This window comes from Gallinula chloropus (assembly GCF_964237585.1).
Source record: "Gallinula chloropus genome assembly, chromosome: 3".
Lineage (NCBI taxonomy): Eukaryota > Metazoa > Chordata > Aves > Gruiformes > Rallidae > Gallinula > Gallinula chloropus.
This window is the reverse complement of record NC_140087.1, coordinates 97,072,142-97,090,871: the sequence shown is the minus strand read 5'-3', so window position 1 is coordinate 97,090,871 and position 18,730 is coordinate 97,072,142. Positions and strand designations below refer to the sequence as shown.

Here is an 18,730-nt window from a genome sequence, read left to right as displayed (position 1 = left end):
CATGTTCTCTTTAATTACATGCATCTTTACAGGCTTCTAACAGCTACCTATGTTGAATCAAGAAGACATGCATTTAGTGTCATGAATGCCATCTGGAATGGAGCAGGGCAAACAAAAGTAAAAGCAGGCTAAAAGGTATCTGGAGAACAAGGGAATACTCCCTGTGGATCACACACCAGCAAGCAGAAACTCGCCTGAGCTCACATAATGCAGCTGGGCCTGCTGGGGCATGAAAGTATGTGGTGACCTGTGGAATCTGCCTACTGCAATGTACAAATCTGTTTGAGATTATGAACTCTCTGTGTGCTTTACACTGTTGTGACTAGGCTGACATTTTAAACAAGGAAAATACGATAGACGTAATCTATTTGGGCATCTGATATTCAATATTAAACTAGAGAAAATAGGGACTGCTGAAAGAATCTGACACATAAAGAACTTCCTACCAGAGAGAAAACAAAGTCCTGTGAAGGATGAAAGATCTGTTTTTCAGTAGAGTTCATCAAAGATGGTCTTGGCAGAATTTTTTCTAATATTTTCATTTAATGAATTGTCATAATGATTAGAGATCTGGTGATAACATTGAATTTCTTGGTACTGTCAATGCAAAAAAAGGCACTGTGATTCCATGGAGAAATGACAGGAGCAATAGAAATGGGACTCAGTTGATGGCAATAACAAAGAAAATGAAATGCTTAAAATGAGGCTCTAAAAGAGTAAAATACACTCCACACGTATATCAGGATAAGCATTTTTAATACAGGACACAGAATATGAATTCCATTTGACAAGGTCTCACTATATTCTTATTGGAAAGAGCAGATACAATTTATGTCCTTTGCAGAAAATACAATGCAAGCTGAACAGATGCAGGCAAGGGCTGAGTACAGCTAGCAGGGATATGGAGAGTTTAGCATATGAAAGAAGAAAATATTCATGTCTATGTGAAAGAGGGAGGATAATCCTGCATATGCCCTGGGCATTTATCAAGACATCTAAACCTAAGGCAGCACCAGGTAGGATGTTTGTAATTGCATTTGTGCAACCCATATGGGATTAAAAGCACAAGAGAATCAAGCCAAAGCAGGATGGAGTTCTCCAAAACGGGAGAACATGCTGAAGAACTGCTAGAAAGAAGAAAATGAACAAGATAAGAGCCACAGAAAGCAAGAAAAGACAAACATTTAAAAAAGAGCTTGGTCAACTGCAGCAAACACTACTGACAAGTCAAGAAGAATGAGGATAGACTACTGTTTCTGAGATCTTGTCATCAGGGACCTTGGTGAGAGCTGTTGCAGTTGCAAGCAAGGAACAGAAGCCAAAGTGTAGGAGTTGTAGGAGGGAATCACAGAAGAGGGTCTCCAGAGAGTAATTATAAACAGCGCCTTCAATGAGCTTAGGAATGAAGAAGAGATAGGCGATGAGATACAATATGAAGAACCAAGTAGGGTCAAAGGTGCAATTTTTAAGAGGCAAACGCTTGCTTATATTGCAGTGGAAAAGAGCCAGAGGACAGCGAGAGGTTAAGAAAGAGAGTAAGGGAGGGGAGAAATAAGAGGAAGAAAAGAACATGGGGTCACTGGGGCAGAGTGGAAGGGGTACAGATGGAAAGTAGACAATAAACTCCTGCTGCTCTGACAGTGGGAGGAGAAAGGATTAGGGGAGGGAGATGAGAGTGACAGAAGACCATACTGTAGCTATTTTTTCTTAGGAGAAAAAGCAAGATCTGATGTGAAGAAAAGCAGCAGAGGGAAAAAGAGGGAAGAGTTTGAGCAATGAGTTACAGAGGCAACTGGGATTTAATTTGGGAATTCAATTAAGTTGGAGAGTACAGCTGTTTTCTAAAAAGATGGCAGGACTGAAAGAAAAAAAAAAGACTTTGCAGTGAGAAAGACTGTCTTGGTCTCAGGGTATTCACCAGAGACACTACACAGTATGAGAGCAGAAGCAAGTATCTGGGATTCACAAAGCAGACCCTGCAATGGAAGTGTTTAATTCTAAGTATGTGCTTAAATCTTTGCTGAATCAAGGCCAGACGTTTTAGTAGCTTAACTACATCCTTAGCATGCAATCAAGGAAAGAGCCCATGCAACCAGAGGTGGAAAGAAGGACCTGCAATAAGTGAAGGTGTCTATACAGCTGCTTTAGGAACACATGGGTAAATGCTGGTTTGCTCTCTGAGTTCTGTGAAATCAGAATTCCTCCTTTTAATAAAAAGTGATAAAAAGAAGTTCTCTACTTGTTTCACCTGGCAGAGTTTACTCAGTCTCTTGCCTGATCTACAGATTTCACTGCAGGTGAGTATCATTTGGTCTTCTACTAAATTACTTTCTATGCATATAAAAACAATTAAAAAAAATAAACCCCAGCAACTTTACTGTGTCATACTTTGGACAAAAATGCTGAACAGCCTCTGGGGATGGGGAGGGAGAAGGAAGAGGAAGAGAGTTTTCAATTTCTTCCAGTAAGCCAAAACCAAATTCAATGTCCCACAAAAGCTACAGACAGTATAAGGACCCCCCGATCAAGGTCACCAGGAATGGTGATAATCACCATGCCAGCCCAATGGCTGTGAAGTGCAGGATATAAAACCACAAACAGGGTAAATGAGCAAACTTTTCATAACCAAAGTGTGTTAAAAGGAAAATGAATCCAAGCAGAAACTGAACTCCATGTTGTAATCAGCCCTTTGTCAGCTTGTTTCAGCGAGATTTCCAGAGCCAGATCCACAGCTGCTACCACAGCTGGAAGCACAGAGCCTCCCGAGAAGCCAGTTGCAGACTCAGATGCTGCTGTTTCCTGTTTATTATTATAGTGTAAGTTCGCATATAATTTACCATGTTCACTGCAGATGTATTTATTTTTATTGGATGTTCGTGCTAGAATGTATATGCCTATCATTTGGAGAATTCATAATATTCAGGTTGATATATTCTGTCTCTTTGCAAAGGAAGCCATTTGTTAAAAACAGGCAAGCTTTACTGTAAGAAGAGGGCAAATACAAAGAAGAGGGAAAGAAGATTCTTCCAGAAAAAGAATCTTCAAGCCAAGCCCAAAATGTGTAAATAAGGCCAAGAACTTTTTTCCACATTTTATTTAAAAGAAAAAAAAAGCAGCAACCTCTCCATGTATTTAGAGCCCAGTTGTGAGTAATATACATGCTATTCAAAGTGAATCCTGCAGTAATAATATTTGTTATTGGTTTTACAATGCCCAGAAAACACCATTAAATTGTGAACTATGTTCTAGAAAAAAACTTATTTTCTAAAAACAGAACAAAACTGTTACTATAATGAGGGGCCACTTAACTACTTAACTTTAATAACTGTATCAAATTATCCATCCAGCAATCAGCAACATACAAACAGCAAACGCATTGTACTGTCACCTTATAATTTCATACTAACATTTCAAGCCTGATTTTATGCTACACTTTAAGAAGAAACAGGGATCATTTTGGCTTCTCATAGGTATCACTCTCTTTTTTAAATTAAAAGGCGGCAGCTCTTCTGGCCTACTAATAATATTTTCTATCTGCAGGCACACAAAAAGTGGGTAAGAGTCAGTGTAGAGTTATTCCTAAGGAAAATCTCTCAGTGCAATCATCCAGTATGATACAGTTTGTACAATGGCTCCAACATCCTTTTCTTAACCTGTCCTCAGTACACAGAAATGCCCCAAGTCTCACATCCTTCAACTTCTCCAGGGATCTGTGACCAGCTGGCTTATTACTGTGTAACCCTGTAGATTTGTTTACTGTTTGCATACTGAAATTTGTTGCTTCCAAGTCTATTAAATGTTCATCTACATTATGCCATTCCCATAATCTCAAATATAGGCGCGCTTATAGGGACATGAGGTGTTAAATAGGTTTTACTATCTAAAGAAGTGATAATGGTATAAGTCACCCTATTATGAATATAATGGTGACTATGTGCTTAGTGTAGTCTGAAAATGAGGGTTTAAAGCAGTGAAAAAACATGTGCATTCCAGTCCTGAGTAAACCAGAATACCAGAAAATATGAGTTCAAAGTTCCTGTCTGTATTCAGAAACCATATGCCACTTTAAACTGTATTGAATTGTGCAAAACCGAGTAATTGCAGTTCATCTCATGGTATTCCATAGGCATATAAAATACAGTATTTTAAGGCCATCCAAATATCTTAAGGTATTTAAGATGAACTGTAGTAAAAGAAAAAAAGAGCACGGTTGAACTGTATTATAAAGATCGGGTCATCTTGATAATCAGAAGTCTCAGATAATCAGGATCTTTCTTTACTAACAAAATTGACTTCATTATTAGTTTCCAGAACTACTTGTTATAAAGTATACTAAAATAAAACTGATATGTTCTTCCACATGTATTTTTTCAAAATAAATTCAATAACATAAGATAAATATAACCAAAATAAATTCTTTCTCTTTGTTTCCAGTATTTTGTATCTTACATTGTGCATTTGCATCAAGCTGAAACATTATTTCTTATAATCAACAAGGAATTATATATGTTGTAATCTGCAACCTTTACTATAATAAAATATAGAAGGTACTATTACTACTACCACTAAAGCTGTATACTATCATTTATTTGGTATCTACTTGTCATAGCAAAAAATACTGCTATATTTCAAGTATATCAATCAGTATTTGAACTGTATACAGTGAGCTACATAATGACACACTTGAATATGCCTTTATGTACTGCTATGTAACTTCACCATACTGCTCATTCATAAAAGCCATAGGACTGACTATAAACAAAGGAATTAAATACACCGGTTTAGAATTAATGTGTGATTACATATGCTCTAATTTATGAAGCAGCAGCTTTGAAAGGAGATGCTTCTAGAGTTATTTTACAGCAAATATTTGCATCTGGTTTTGTAACACTGACCCTCTACACATTTGCATACACATTCACATTTGCATATACAAATGGTCCAAAAAGCCTGAAAAGGGCTATTCACATGAAAAGTTTTCAGGACTGGGACATAAATGCAGCTTTTAATTGCTGGTCGTGGGAGAAGTGGTTATTAGTAGAGAAAAAATTTAAAACCCATAGCTCTTAAATTCCCAGCTAATTTTTATTAGGACTAAGACTTTCCTACACAGAACCGAATGTTGCAGAGGGAGATACTCTGAATGCATTTCACTGTCACAGGGTACAAATTAGGTAGCAAAGTAAAATTTGAGGAAAAGGGTGAAACACCAAGTCCTTCCTTTCTTACACTTCTATTGTACTAATTGCAACTTATTTCTGTGTCTCTTAAAATTTTGGAATACTTGAACCTGGAGCAATCTACCTCAGTCAGAATTTACTTAACATTTTCTTCATATGTACAAAACAATAGGAGGAATACAGAGAAACTGTCAGAGCAGCCAGGGGTCAGGACAGGAAAGCTGATAGAATTAAATCTGGCCAGGGACATCAAAAGCAACAAGAAAAACTTGTAGAGGGACATCAGTGAAATAAAGAAAACTAGGGCAAAGAAGCAAAGAAGCAAAGGCAGTGGCTGTGAGAATGAAGAACTACCCACTGTAGAGGAATAACACGTTCAAGGAATATGAAGCACAAGTCCATGGGACCATATGAGTTGCATGTACCGGTCCTGAGGGAACTGGTGGGTGAAGTTGCTAAACCACTGTCCATCATAACTGAGAAGTAATGGCAGTCCAGTGATGATCCCACTGACTGGAAAAGGGGGAACATAACCCCCATTTTTTAAAAGAGGAAAAAAGCAAGAACCAGGGAGCTGTAGGTGAGTCAGCCTAACCTCTGTGCTTGGCAAGATCATGGAGCAGATCCTCTTGGAGTCTAAGCTCAAGTACATCAGAAGTAAGGAGGTGATTTGTGACAGGCCACATGACTTCACTAATCTGACAAATGTGATGGCCTTTTATGATAAGGTTACAGCACCGGTCGGTAAGGGAAGAGCAACTGACACCTACCTGGACTAGCACTAAGCATTTGACACGGTTCCACATGATGTCTCTAGACTGGAGAGACATGGATTAGATGGATGGAGCATTTGGTGGATAAGGAATTGGCTGGACAGTTGCAGTCAAAAAGTTGTAGTAAACAGCTCTATGTCCAAGTGTAGATCACTGATGAGTGGAGTTCCTTAGGGGGTGGCATTGGGAAAGGCGCTTTTTAACATCTATGTCAGTGACATGGACAGTGGGATCAAGTGCACCCTCAGCAGCTTTGCCAAAGACACAAGCTGTGTGGTGTGGTTCACATGCTGTAGGGAAGGGATGCCATCCAGAGGGACCTCGACAGGCTTGAGACACGGAACTGGTCGAACCTCATGAAGTTCAACAAGGCCAATGCACTTAGGTCAGGGCAATCCCAACCACAATTACAGGCTGATAACAGAATGAAGAGTAGCCCTGAGGAGAAGGACTTGGCAGTATCAGGGGATGACAAGCTCATCAGGAGCCAGCAAGGTGAACTTGCTGCCTGGAAAGCCAACCATATCCTTGGGTGAATCAAAAAAAGCATGACCAGCAGAGGAGTACCCTGTTCAGGTAAACATTAGATAGGCATGGAGCTGTTGGAGTGAGTCCAGAGGAGGGCCATGAAGATGATCAGAGGGCTGGAGCACCTCTCATATGAAAACAGAGTGAGAGATTGGCATTGTTCAGCCTGGAAAAAGAGAAGGCTCTGGGGAGACCTTATTGCAGCCTTCCAGTACCTAAAAGGGGCCTACAGGGAAGATGGGGAGTGACTTTTTATCAGGAACCATAGTGATAGGCCAAGGGGTAATGGCTTTAAACTGAAAGACGGTAGATTTAGATAAGATATAAAGAAAAAATTCTTCACTATGAGAGTGAAGAGGCAGTGGAAGAAGTTGCTGAGAGAAGCTGTGGCTGCCCCCTCCCTGGCAGTGTTCAAGGCCAGGTTGGATGGGGCTTTGGGCAACTTGGTCTAGTGGAGGGTGTCCATGCCCATGGCAGGGGGTTGGAACTAGATGGGCTTTGAGGTTCCTTCCAACCCAAACCATTCTATGGGTCTATGATTTAAACTAAAACACAGTCCAAGTGACTACTTGCAATTACCATTTGCCTCAGTTTTTCATCAATCCTGGCTGTTTCAGTCACTGAAAAAAGAAGTGATATTTTGAATAGTACCTGAAGTATGTATTAAAAGATGCAATTCTAAAAATAGTAGGTTTTTGTGTCATTTAACATGCAAAATATGCATAGTAATAATTAGCTGACCACACTCTTTAAAACTGATTCGGCTCAGTGTCTTCACACAATGTCCCCCAGATGTTACTGTAAGGTTTTTATGCATGTATAAAAAAATCCCAAACCAAAACCCCTTTATGACTCTAATAAATAGTCTAACTTCTGAGACCATACGCAAGATTTCAATTCTTCATAAACATTTGCACTAATGTAGTAAACATTTTGAAAACTGTGTGCTGTGCTACAGATTTTAAACGTGACAGCTGACAACATAAATTCTCTAGATGATGATGGAGTCAATGTTAGTGCAGCTGTAGCAACAGTAAGACATGCAAAAGCTTAAAGTTTAGTTTCAACTGTTTGAGTGCATTTTTCGTAAGATTCAAGGATTGCCAATGATTTATGCTTGCTACATAAATTCTAAATAGCCAGTAAAAATAGGAAATAAAATTTGAACCCCTTAAAAGTATTTTTGGAAGTATTTTTCAACTGCACAAATAAGGAGCTAGGGCAAGGCACTAAATTATCCATTTCCTGCAAATAAATAACACTTTAGACAATAATAGTGCTTTAGAAAGGAAACAATATCTGTATTGAAATTAATATAAATACAATTTATGCATATTAATATTTTATTACCTAAGTAATTCAATCAAAATATTTAGCCTGCAAAACTTATATAAGAAGCCAAAATGCATAGTCTTGGGAGCTTGCTTGAGCAAAGACTGCAGCTTTAGCCAAGGTTCTTTAATAGTAGCCAATTTCTAAAAGGGTGATTAAAAAGAAAAACGTTGATTCTCAGTGCGCAGAGTACAAATCTTTCTGCATATACTCCACAGCTTCATTTTATATTACCTTGCAGCACAAAGCCTATTAATACATTTCTTATATCTATTGTTATTTACATAAAATAAAAGGTGCAAATCCTTAGCCTAGGCACAGGTAGAGATTCATCTGTTCTATCTTTTGATATCAGAGGTAATCAGGCTATGTCTTAGGTCATCTATAGGATGACTAACAGGATAGGACCCAAGTGCCTTTGCAGCTGAAAGGATGGATCATCCTAAGAATGGTTCATCTTATTCTAAGCCTGGTGCTTTAAAAAACATATATAATAAACCATAGCCTGAAGGCTGCCTATTTTCCTCTAGTAAATATAAGTAGATTTGGGATGACAAGCTCAGAGTTTGTCACCTGCTCATGCACAATTTGCCTAATGTTACAACAACAGCTGTAAAAATATAATTATTTTCAGTAAACAGAAGCCACACAACAAAATAAAACCTGAAACTGACCTCCTTGAAATTAAATAGCAGCCAGTCAAACCATGAGAACCAATTCTAAGACATAGAATCACATAATCATAAAATGCTTTGGGTTGAAAGGGACCTCAAGGATTCCAGGGGAGTTCCAACTCCCCTGCCATGGGAAGGTACACCCTCACTAAACCAGGTGATACCGAATGCCAACTGACCAATTATGTAAAATCGATCCTTTTGTTTCCAAAATGCTGAGTTTGAGGTCATTCAACAGAAACTCCCAAATTTCCACTTCTGAAACTGTCAGTTTCTGCCCCTGTTTGACTAGTCTAAGTGATACTTACAGACCAGGTTATAAAGCATAAAGAACAACTTGTCACAAAGTTGACTGTCTGAGCATTTAGAAAAATGTGCATGATGGAACTGGGGTACAAAAATGCCATTTGCTATATTTGTCATTAAAAGCAGCTTCCATAGTAGCAGCTAAACATGAGATCATAAATCCACATCATAAATCACAGGCTTTGGTAGTTAATTCTTTTTTGATCTCCAGGAAAAAGTCACTTTGACTGCACTGAATATTATCTCTAAAATCTGCTTTCTGATTAACTTTTTCCCACCTTTCTTCATCAAAGAAAGTGGTTTAGATCATAAAAGACAATCTAAAACTCTACAAGTCTTCTAAATGTAATGCAATTTTGGGGAACTAATGAACTACTTTCACTTTATTCTAATGAATTCCCTGTAGTGGTGTAGACTTTTGTTTGGTATTAAAGCAGAGAAGATTATGGTTTAGTCTTCTAGAATTAAATTGGAAATTATTGTCTGCTTCCACAATCTTCCTTCTCACAAGCAGCTGAGGTGTAATCAGATTTATTTACTTCCTGGATACAGCATTCAAAACTAATGCTTCTTTATGGGTATTTTTTTCACTTTTTAAGTTTTAAGCCCACCTTCTAGGGCTTTGTTCAACTGCTAAGAGATCTTAATCTTTAAAATGTCCTGAATTCGTACTCGTGTCATTATTTTTCTGGTCTTCGGAATTCTACTCAACAAAAGACAATACACTGCAGCTTAAAAGAAAGTACTGAGGTAGATGGATACTATGCAATCCTTTTTTATTATTCTTATTTCTGAGCAATCATTACATCTCAACACTTCTTACAGATTTATGTGACTCTGCAACCTGTGAGGATTGCATCTGAATGAGTATGAACATGCAGGAGCAAGACTCAGTGTATCACAATACTTGATAATTACTCTCTTGAAAAAGTATTTCTCTAGACTCCGATCCATAGCAAAAATTTGTTTCTTATTAATTACTATTTTACCTCCTCAATAGCTCCCTGGAAGGGATTTGTTAAAAGCACAGTCAAAGTCTGAATAGCTTGTGTTAACCAGTTCTCTTTTATCTTCTAACTTACTAGCATGCTCCAAACTTTATTTTCTATATTTTTCAGATACTAAATTCCATGTTCAATGGATGTCTTGGATACTCAGAATTATTACCTCAGTTAGCTTTTTTGTTATGAAATGTGGCTCCACATACTGCAATTTAGATTCTCAGCAGATTTGTAGCAGATTGCCTACTTTATTGCATTTTATTAGATCTTGCTAGGCAAATACTAGACAGTACTTTCCTAAAATTTTTTGTTTGTTGAAGTTTAAAGTTAGTCTAGCACCTTATCTCCTGATGTCTCAACCTCAATTTTCATTGGATAAAATAGTTTCCAAGCTAATATCCCATGATAAAGTTTTCTTCAATATAGTTACCCTCTTTAATTAGATTCTTTACTCAGTTATAATCCCACAAATTGAATGATCCTGTCAATGGTTTCCTACTTCTGAATCATTCACTTTTCTAAGCCTAAGGAAGAAAGCTATAGCTGGAGCGTACTTAGATCATTTTCACTGACTGTTACAGCATTGTATAACATACTGCACCTGGCATGACAGACCCAATAAAATTGTCCCGCATGTACTGTGTGAAGTTTGACTAGGTTTGCATATTGAAGTGAAATTACAGATCTTTGTACTGGCTGCACAAATTATGCACTTTTAAGACATAATCCGCTTGTACTTTCTCTAAATTCACTTAACTCATTTCCCTTCATCTCCATCTTGTTTTTTCTGTTCGCTTCATTACCTGGTTCTTGATATTCCTTTCTTTGTATCTCCTTGCTTTGTTTTTTCTTTTTTTTTACTCTTAATTATTATAATATTCTTTTTTCTTGTGCTTTGCTTTGTTTGACCATTTTCTCTCTCCTTCCTCTCTGCATGTGCCTTCCCATCCTGCTGCTTTCTCATATTTTTTTTCTGCTGCATACAGAAAAAGCCCTGCTACACAGTTCATCAGACATTAGACAATAAATGTGTGGGAATACTGTAGAATCCTATCATGGGAACAGTCATTTCCATCATGTCAGTGTATCAGTGCCAGAAGTACTGCTACTGGCGCATTACAAACTCCTTAGAGGTACAATATTTGGAAAAAAAGAAAGCAGCAGGTTGCCCCTCTCTCAAACACGTGAAAACTAGTGCACAGAAGTTAACATTTTAGGCTCCACTATCAATCTAGAGTATACCACAGGGGCTTCTTCATCACCTGCAGTTTACATCTTCTGGAACAATTGTAAAGTCCATTTGTTCAGATGCATAGCTATCCAAAAACATAGACATAGGCTTTGAGGATTCCCTTGATGGTTGGTTGCCTCTATTGTGCCATTTGGTTTAGTTTTATTAATGAAATACAGAAAATATTGCCTGATGTGCCTAAACATCTGAGAAAACTAGAAAACAAAACCTTTAGTATAAAAACATTCACCGGAGCCTAAGGCTTGTTGCTGTACATATGCTGTCTTTTCTGAACTGACTGCCTATTCCCCTATACACATTTATCTGGGACCTAAAATTCAGGCATCCCTGAGCTTAATCCTCCTGGAGAACTCAAATTGCTAGTTATGTTCCCAGGTCAGAATTTAGTTTCAGAAAAATCTGGCAAGTGGTGGTGGCAGAGACCTTTTAAACAACAGACCTCTTATAAGAGGAATTGCTCAGAGAGGCAAACCCTGACTCTACCTGACAGATTAGCAGCTAGGTAGAGTGTTTCAACTCTGGCACATGTTATTGTTTCTCAATACAGTGAAAGTCCTTACTTCTCTATCCAGTCATTTTACATCTGAAATATATAACCAGGTAAGGGAAAAAGGACTCAAGCATTTATGAACTATTCTTAGTTGGGGGTGGTGGGGTGTGCTGTGGGGCTGTGTGGGTGTTGAATTCCTTGGGTTGGACAAGATTACCTCTAGAGGTCCCTCTCAACCTAAACCATTCTGTTATTCTATGATCCTCTGAGGCTGATGAGAAGCCAGATATTCCTTTCTCAAGGCAAATGCTCAAACTACCACAATATTGCACAAAAAGCGCGCAGTAGCATTACCTCATCACTATTCCTGGAGGAAAGAGAGATCCCCATATTTATTGCCAGACAGGTTTTCAAGCACTTAGTCTCTGAGGTATCTACTCCTATCTATTTTCAAGTCCAGGTATTTTCTGAGCATGATGCAGTTTACATTACTAGTAATCCTCAAGGAATCTCAGTGTTGAGTTTCTCTTTGAATGTATGCAAGCCTTTTTGCATTCACAAGGACCTTCAGAAATTATCTTAGATAAGCAGCAATATGTAATGCAAAAGAAAATGGGAAGGACAGACTGTTCAAGGGATGGTACCATTTAGGAATATTTTAAGTTTAAAAGAAGGTACTCTAGAGAAAGATAAATACTTGACAATTCCAGAGTTTCATGTACTAAAGACTCCAAACACTTCAATGTCTGGAGTTCTCAGTATATCGAGATTTGTTTTTTCTTAGGAGTAGATTTGTTTTATCACCTTCATACCTTGATTCCACAGTGTATGAAATGATATATTGTCCATACTATACCAAAGCAAAAGTATACAGGGTTTTTTTTTAAGGTGGGGGCAACAGTGTTACGAGTTCCCAGCAGCGGAAAATAAATGTTATTCTCATCTCTGATATCAATTAATATATTAAAATAGATACGTTTATACACACAGCGCTTTGGTTTGTTTTTTTGATTTCCAGAAAAAAATGGTTAGTTAAAAAACACAGAGCAAAATTACTCAATACATTAAATTTTAAAAATCATAATGAAGGCTATTATTTAATCTAAAATTTAATAATTTTGTAGTATATTTCTCTACTGGTTAAAAAAATACCCCTTTAACAAGGACTCCAATAACTCTGTATTACTTAGGAATCTTTATATTTACCCACGCACTGGAATATTCATATTCCTTGCAGATTTAGCAACTCCTTCGAATTTTTCTAAGCTTTCTTCAATGGAACAATTAATATTCATTTTGCTAAAAGATTCAGATGCTGCACCAAATACTGAGACTTCTGTAGCCCCAGCTGCAATCTGAAAAATACATTTCAATAAAACACAATCATAATGCTATATTAAAAGATTAGATTAAGCATTTAATTCTGTACAACATTCTAGTATTTTAAAGTATATCATAACACCCATCTCTAAAACAAAAGTTTAATTAGATTTTTTAAAATCCATTGTATACAAACAGATTGAATCAACTTTTAAGTTCCTTTACTATGGCATATTTTCCTCCTCTTCTTAGCAATTAGGTAAACATATTTTTAAAGTGATAAATGACAAAGGTACTAAGATGTAGGAAATCACGAGTGAACTATGAAAATAACAATGATATTAATTTTTCAGAAAAGGGAAAAGATCATGTAACAAAGCTGAAAAATCCACCCTTTGTACTGTTCCTCATGAATGCCAGGAAGTAATTTTCATGCTTAGGAAAGCTCTGAGCCTGCATGTGCCTAGAGCAGCAACAAGAATCAGCAGAGATTTCCTTGTTAGATCCAACTCTAGGATCAAGGGCTCCCTTGGTCTTGGTGTCATAGTTGATAAGGATAATATGGAAAATGTGTATGTGAGAGTTTGTTGAGAAAAAGCCTCAGAGCAAAGACCAGTCTAGAAAATGTGTAAATGTGGTAACTACACTGAAGAGGCAATTAGCCTGAGCGTCTGCTCTATACCTCAGTACTTAGTAAATCAACTAAGATGAGGTAATCTAGAATGTTGAAAGCCAAATGATAGGACCAGAAAACATTTAAGCATAGGAGAAGAGTTAATTAATGACTTCTCACTCTCCAGTGAGAACAACTCTTGCTCTGTGAAAAAGAATGGAGTTTTGACCTTTACTCTGTTTTTGCAGGATAAGGTCTAAGCTTCAGCAACCTGCATGTACTTAACACCATTCTGTGAATTTGCCCATTTTTCCACAATGAAAACGAGTTTTTAATTAAAAAACCTATAGCTTATTTCTAACAGGACAAGTTATGAGACATTAAATGGCTAGTTTGTGGTACTGAGCTGAAAGTATCTGAAACTTGAAAGAGGTAATTGTGGATATCTTCTATGAAGGTACTTACAGCAGAATGGAAACCTTGAAGATTAGGTGTGAGAACAGGATACTGAACTCCAGGGTGCCGCTCAATGCCCCTCATTACTTCTTTGTGATCTGCCATCTAAAATATATATAAATAATTTGTATTGATCAGAAATTGTTTTCTGATTACGTAAAAATCAGCAGATCATATAAGTAGAAATTGGCTTAGACTGTGGTTTTGCCTTCCTTATGCATACAGTTCATACAAAAATTGTAACAATGGGCTTAAATTGATAGATTTCTTAACTTTTGAGTATTTGAGTTGCAAATTTTCCGGTTCTATATGAATACAGAATTGGGGCTATGATTTCTGTGATGTTTCTTTTTGTGTATATCTGTAAAAACATTATTTGCATTGTAAAAAATGTAAACACATCTGGATGTGCTTAATAAAAGGGTAGATGAGGTACTTAGGGATATGGTTTAGCATAGGACCAGAATGGTTGGACTTGCTGATCTTAAAGGTCTTTTCCAACCTTGTGATTCTGTAAATTCTAAGACTTGTGGTCATGCTGATCATCTTGAAATTTACCTCAAAGGACTCAATATGTGGAATTAGCAGAATAACTGACATTTTAAAACCGTACAAATCTTGATAAATGCAACTTCACAATCTTAAACATAAGTGAACCTGAATAACTCAACAGTGTAACAGCATGTTTGAAAAGACTAATCACACATCTATCTGTAAAAATATAACAAAGTCTAGTTCCCTGCATAGTGCAACATTTTTATATACTTAGAATTTCTTGCAAAAGAAGAAAATACTTCTTTATTATAGCAAAGGTCAAAGACCATTACTTTATTCAAGCATTCGTTTTCCTTAGTCTCGGCCCACAAAAGAAACTCTGCCTTAAAATATTCTTACACTTTGGCCACTCAAAATTAAATATACTGAATGTACTAATCAAGAAGATGAATCAAAGACTTATTCATGTAATATACTGCAGATTATTTAAACCAGCAGATTTTCTTGAAAGAAGTGGAGGAAAAAATGGTTTACTTTTTAACAGTCTGTATCCCTGAAAAGAATACAGTTAATAAAATGGACCTGTCATATTTTATGTCTTGCAAGTTTTAAGTCTTAAAAAGGGAACAGTGTATTTTAAATGCTTGTTAAATCAGCTCTCATAAGAGCAAATCTTCCAAGCAAACAATATTACATCAAATTTCTGATTCTTTTGACACGGATGAAAAGTCATTCAAGGATTACCCTATGGAAAGGTACATGAACTACAAAGCTCTCATTATTCCTTATTTTCAATGGACACTGTATTGACTGCTTTACAGTACCACAGTTCTAAATATGTGATATTAAATTATACTAGATTATTAAGAGACAATATTACTGGCCACCTGGAATCTTCCTGTCACTGGTTTCCTATTACAAAAAGGAACAGATTAAAAAGATCAGGAAAATGCATGTAAGCCCCCTCAAATGTAGGCCCAACTTGTTCCTATGAGGAAGTGGATATATGGTATGAAAAGTGTCTTGAAGCCAGACACAACTCATTTTTCATCAGGAAACAAGTGATGGCACAAAGCAGCTTTCTGGAATTGCTTCTATATCAAGTAAATCAATGTGACCACCTAACATACCTGCTAACCTCACAAAAAGCCATTTGGTAATGCCTTAGCTTTTTAAGAACAAATTTTCATTCCTTAATCTAATATAAATACTATCTACATTTCTCAGGACAAGGAAGAATGTTTGAAACCAAATGATTAATTAAATGGCAAATGCTGGAACCAATTCCACACTTTAAAATTATAGCCTGACTTAAAATATACTAGAAAACCAAAATGAAACTTTTTCAACCAGTATAAAGCTGCCAGATCCAAATAATACATATTACGTTTGTCCCACTACTATTTTTCATGTAAGTAAAATCACATTTTAACACATATTGCACATTAGAAGATTTTAAATTGCAATAAAATATTTCTTTTCCAAATTTCTTTAAAAATAAGCTTTCTAATGGTGGGTATTTATAATTTTTGGCCGTTTCAGTTATAGGTGTGGCATCCTGTTTTATATGGCACCTCGCTACTGTGGAACTTTTGCTTTTAGTTTTTTTCAGCAAAAAAAAAAAATCTTTGCCAAAAAAAACAGTGGATAGGAAACCATAAAAGAACTTTAAAATACTAGAAAAAGACATAAGTGATCTAAACATAACTGTGAATTCTATTCCCATGACCTATGAAAAGAAAAAAGAAAGGAGTAAAGACAGTTAAGACTTCACTCCCTATCAAAGCAACATAATCTTAATTTTTAAATAGAAAAAAACCCCAAAACCATTTTAAACACAAATTAAGCCCTTAAAATAAAGTGTGCAGACATGAATTTAAGATAAGAAGGGATTGTTCATTTTTTCCAAAAACTGTCAAACCTGTGCTAAATTTGGTACTCTAATGGCTCACAGGAAAAGGAAATAATTAAATAAGAAAGGAAGAAATCCACCTTTCCTTTAGACTTTTCCTTCTAATATTTAAAAACCTTCATTATTCTCTGCTACTATAACCACCAAAGTTTGATGGCATTTTGAAAAACTTAACCTGGTCACTTTTAACAAGGGCAGTATCACTGCCCCTGCACTGACACCAAAGAAATTCTGACTGTCACTGATCGTTCTCTTCCCCTTCCCTATTACCCTTCCTTTAGATCCTTCCCTGGTGATGCAGAGAACACTGAAATAAATCAAAGGAGTCCCTCAAAGTTTGCTCTGCTAACTCACAAATAAGAAAAATTATGATTGTCCTATTTTTCTCAGAGAAAAGGCTGGAATACAGTCCAGGCCCAGGATGCATTCTCAATTTAAAATTAACAAACTTCATATATATTAAGACAAAAGTTGTGCAACAAACAATATTAAAAAATTATGTATTTTCTCAAATTAATTAATGTTCTACACTGCAAATAACTTGTGTGGTCCTTACTAAACATGTAAGTACTCAAATAATTTTGTGCAAACAAGCATGTAATTTGTTGAAAAGGAGTTTAAATGATACAGACAAGTATTGACTTCCTTGCTTGCAGGGAATAATTACATTTGCACAAACAGGAGCTACATAGCACACTTCAGGACTTCAGGATTTCAAGCCTTAATTTGCAATGCTAAATGGCAAATGAAAACCCGGCACTCTTAATGCCAATGTAGTTCTGCTGCTGCCTTCAGAAAGGCTACGATTTCTGCTGAATTGTTCCAAACATAAAAACTGATTTTAGAAAAGTAATGAGCAAATTATTACGATTCATCAAAACTCAGTATGGCTGCTACTGAGTGCTAAACCTGGAAAATAACTGACATGCCTTCCTGCCATTACATATGTGAAAAGTCTGATATTTAGATCTTCCAAGCACACTTCTAAATGTGGAAAATGAAATTTCATTTAGGGAAAAAGAAAAAAATGTCATGCTACCTTTATTTTTTACATTGATGACTGTTAGTTCTCAGAGTAGAAAGTTATACTAATGATGTGTCCCTATCCCAATGCTTTAGTTAAAACCGAATGCTTACGTAAATAAAGAACAAAACAAAATGCACACGTACTATGTCTCCACTCCACAGCAACATTAACATTGATTGTAAAGAATTTTCTCTATATTATTAACTGCAAAACATCACCAACCCTTTGTGAGCAAACTCAGAATAGAATCTGCAACATCTCTCCTTAACTAGAATCTTTCAACGTGTAAGCAGTTGTGTGTTTGTATGTGTGTGTGTTTATGTGAGTATTTAGAAAAGGAAGACTGCATGGTGGATAGACACAAAGAAATGTACCAAGTGCAGCAGACATTCAAAAATGATGTCTGGCTTCAGACACCCTTCTTACAACCCCCAGGTCTGGAGAATGTACTCCCTTGATTTGGTGTTAGGGAGCACTCCTGAGAAATTTGCAGTTTGCACAGGTCTGGCATAACCAAATTTTTCTGCCCTGATTATAGGTCTCTGAATTGGTATTGCTTCCACAAGAAGTTCCCTTCACTATGACTGTTCCCCAGAGATCAGCCCCACTGTTATTCATCTGGATACTCAAGCTCAGCACTCTGAATCCCAACTGCTTCATATTCTCTGATTTCACAAATAAACAACATTATTTTTGTTCCATTTTCTTGTATAATTATACATACTATACTACTGGAAAACTCCACTCTATTTAAACTGAAAGAGTTCCGAATGGTGATGGTTTTGCATACCTGAGGCACCCATTTGGCTGAAACAAAACTGGTCACTTCTATTGCAGGCAAGCCTGTTTTGGAAAGCCGGTTGATTAACTCAATTTTGACATCAGTTGGGACTATCACCTACGGACATGGAGACATACTATAGTAAAGCATTTCAAGTGGTAAGAAACTTTTATAAATTCAATGTTCTCAGTACATAATCAATACTTTTCTTTTTTAAATAACATCATACATTATGCCATAATTATACTGTTTCCTGGCAGTAGGAAGCTACTACATAAGGAAAGCACTAGGCAGTATACATGATTCTCCTCCTTTTTTTTTTTGTCCATAAAAGAATAAGGAAGCCCTTCTGTGAAACTGGTTATAGATTTGGCCTCACTAAATGTTTGTAACCAAGCACCAATGTAGCAAAGAAGCAACAAAGGAAACAGTAACACAGAATAGTCCAACTAGAGAACAATGGAGCGGAAAAGTTCCACAGCTGAGGCAGAGTAATTCCATTCTGAGTATATCACTAACATGTTTGATATCAGTAACAATCAATATATGTAAGTTTATCCTCCTGATTGTGGAAACACATGATTGTTTTG

At 36.5% G+C, this 18,730-nt stretch overlaps 1 protein-coding gene across 1 annotated transcript in view; it reads right to left on the bottom strand.

The window, feature by feature from the left end:
* The window catches only part of HMGCLL1 (3-hydroxy-3-methylglutaryl-CoA lyase like 1), a gene marked incomplete at both ends in the record, with an annotated part of 78,320 nt that overhangs the window by 34,996 nt on the left and 24,594 nt on the right, over window positions 1-18,730 (bottom strand). The window contains 3 exons of the mRNA XM_084261827.1: window positions 12,743-12,891; window positions 13,935-14,030; window positions 18,150-18,257. Of these exons, the coding sequence (XP_084117953.1) occupies window positions 12,743-12,891; window positions 13,935-14,030; window positions 18,150-18,257 (353 nt within the window). The remainder of the gene's footprint in view (window positions 1-12,742; window positions 12,892-13,934; window positions 14,031-18,149; window positions 18,258-18,730) is intronic.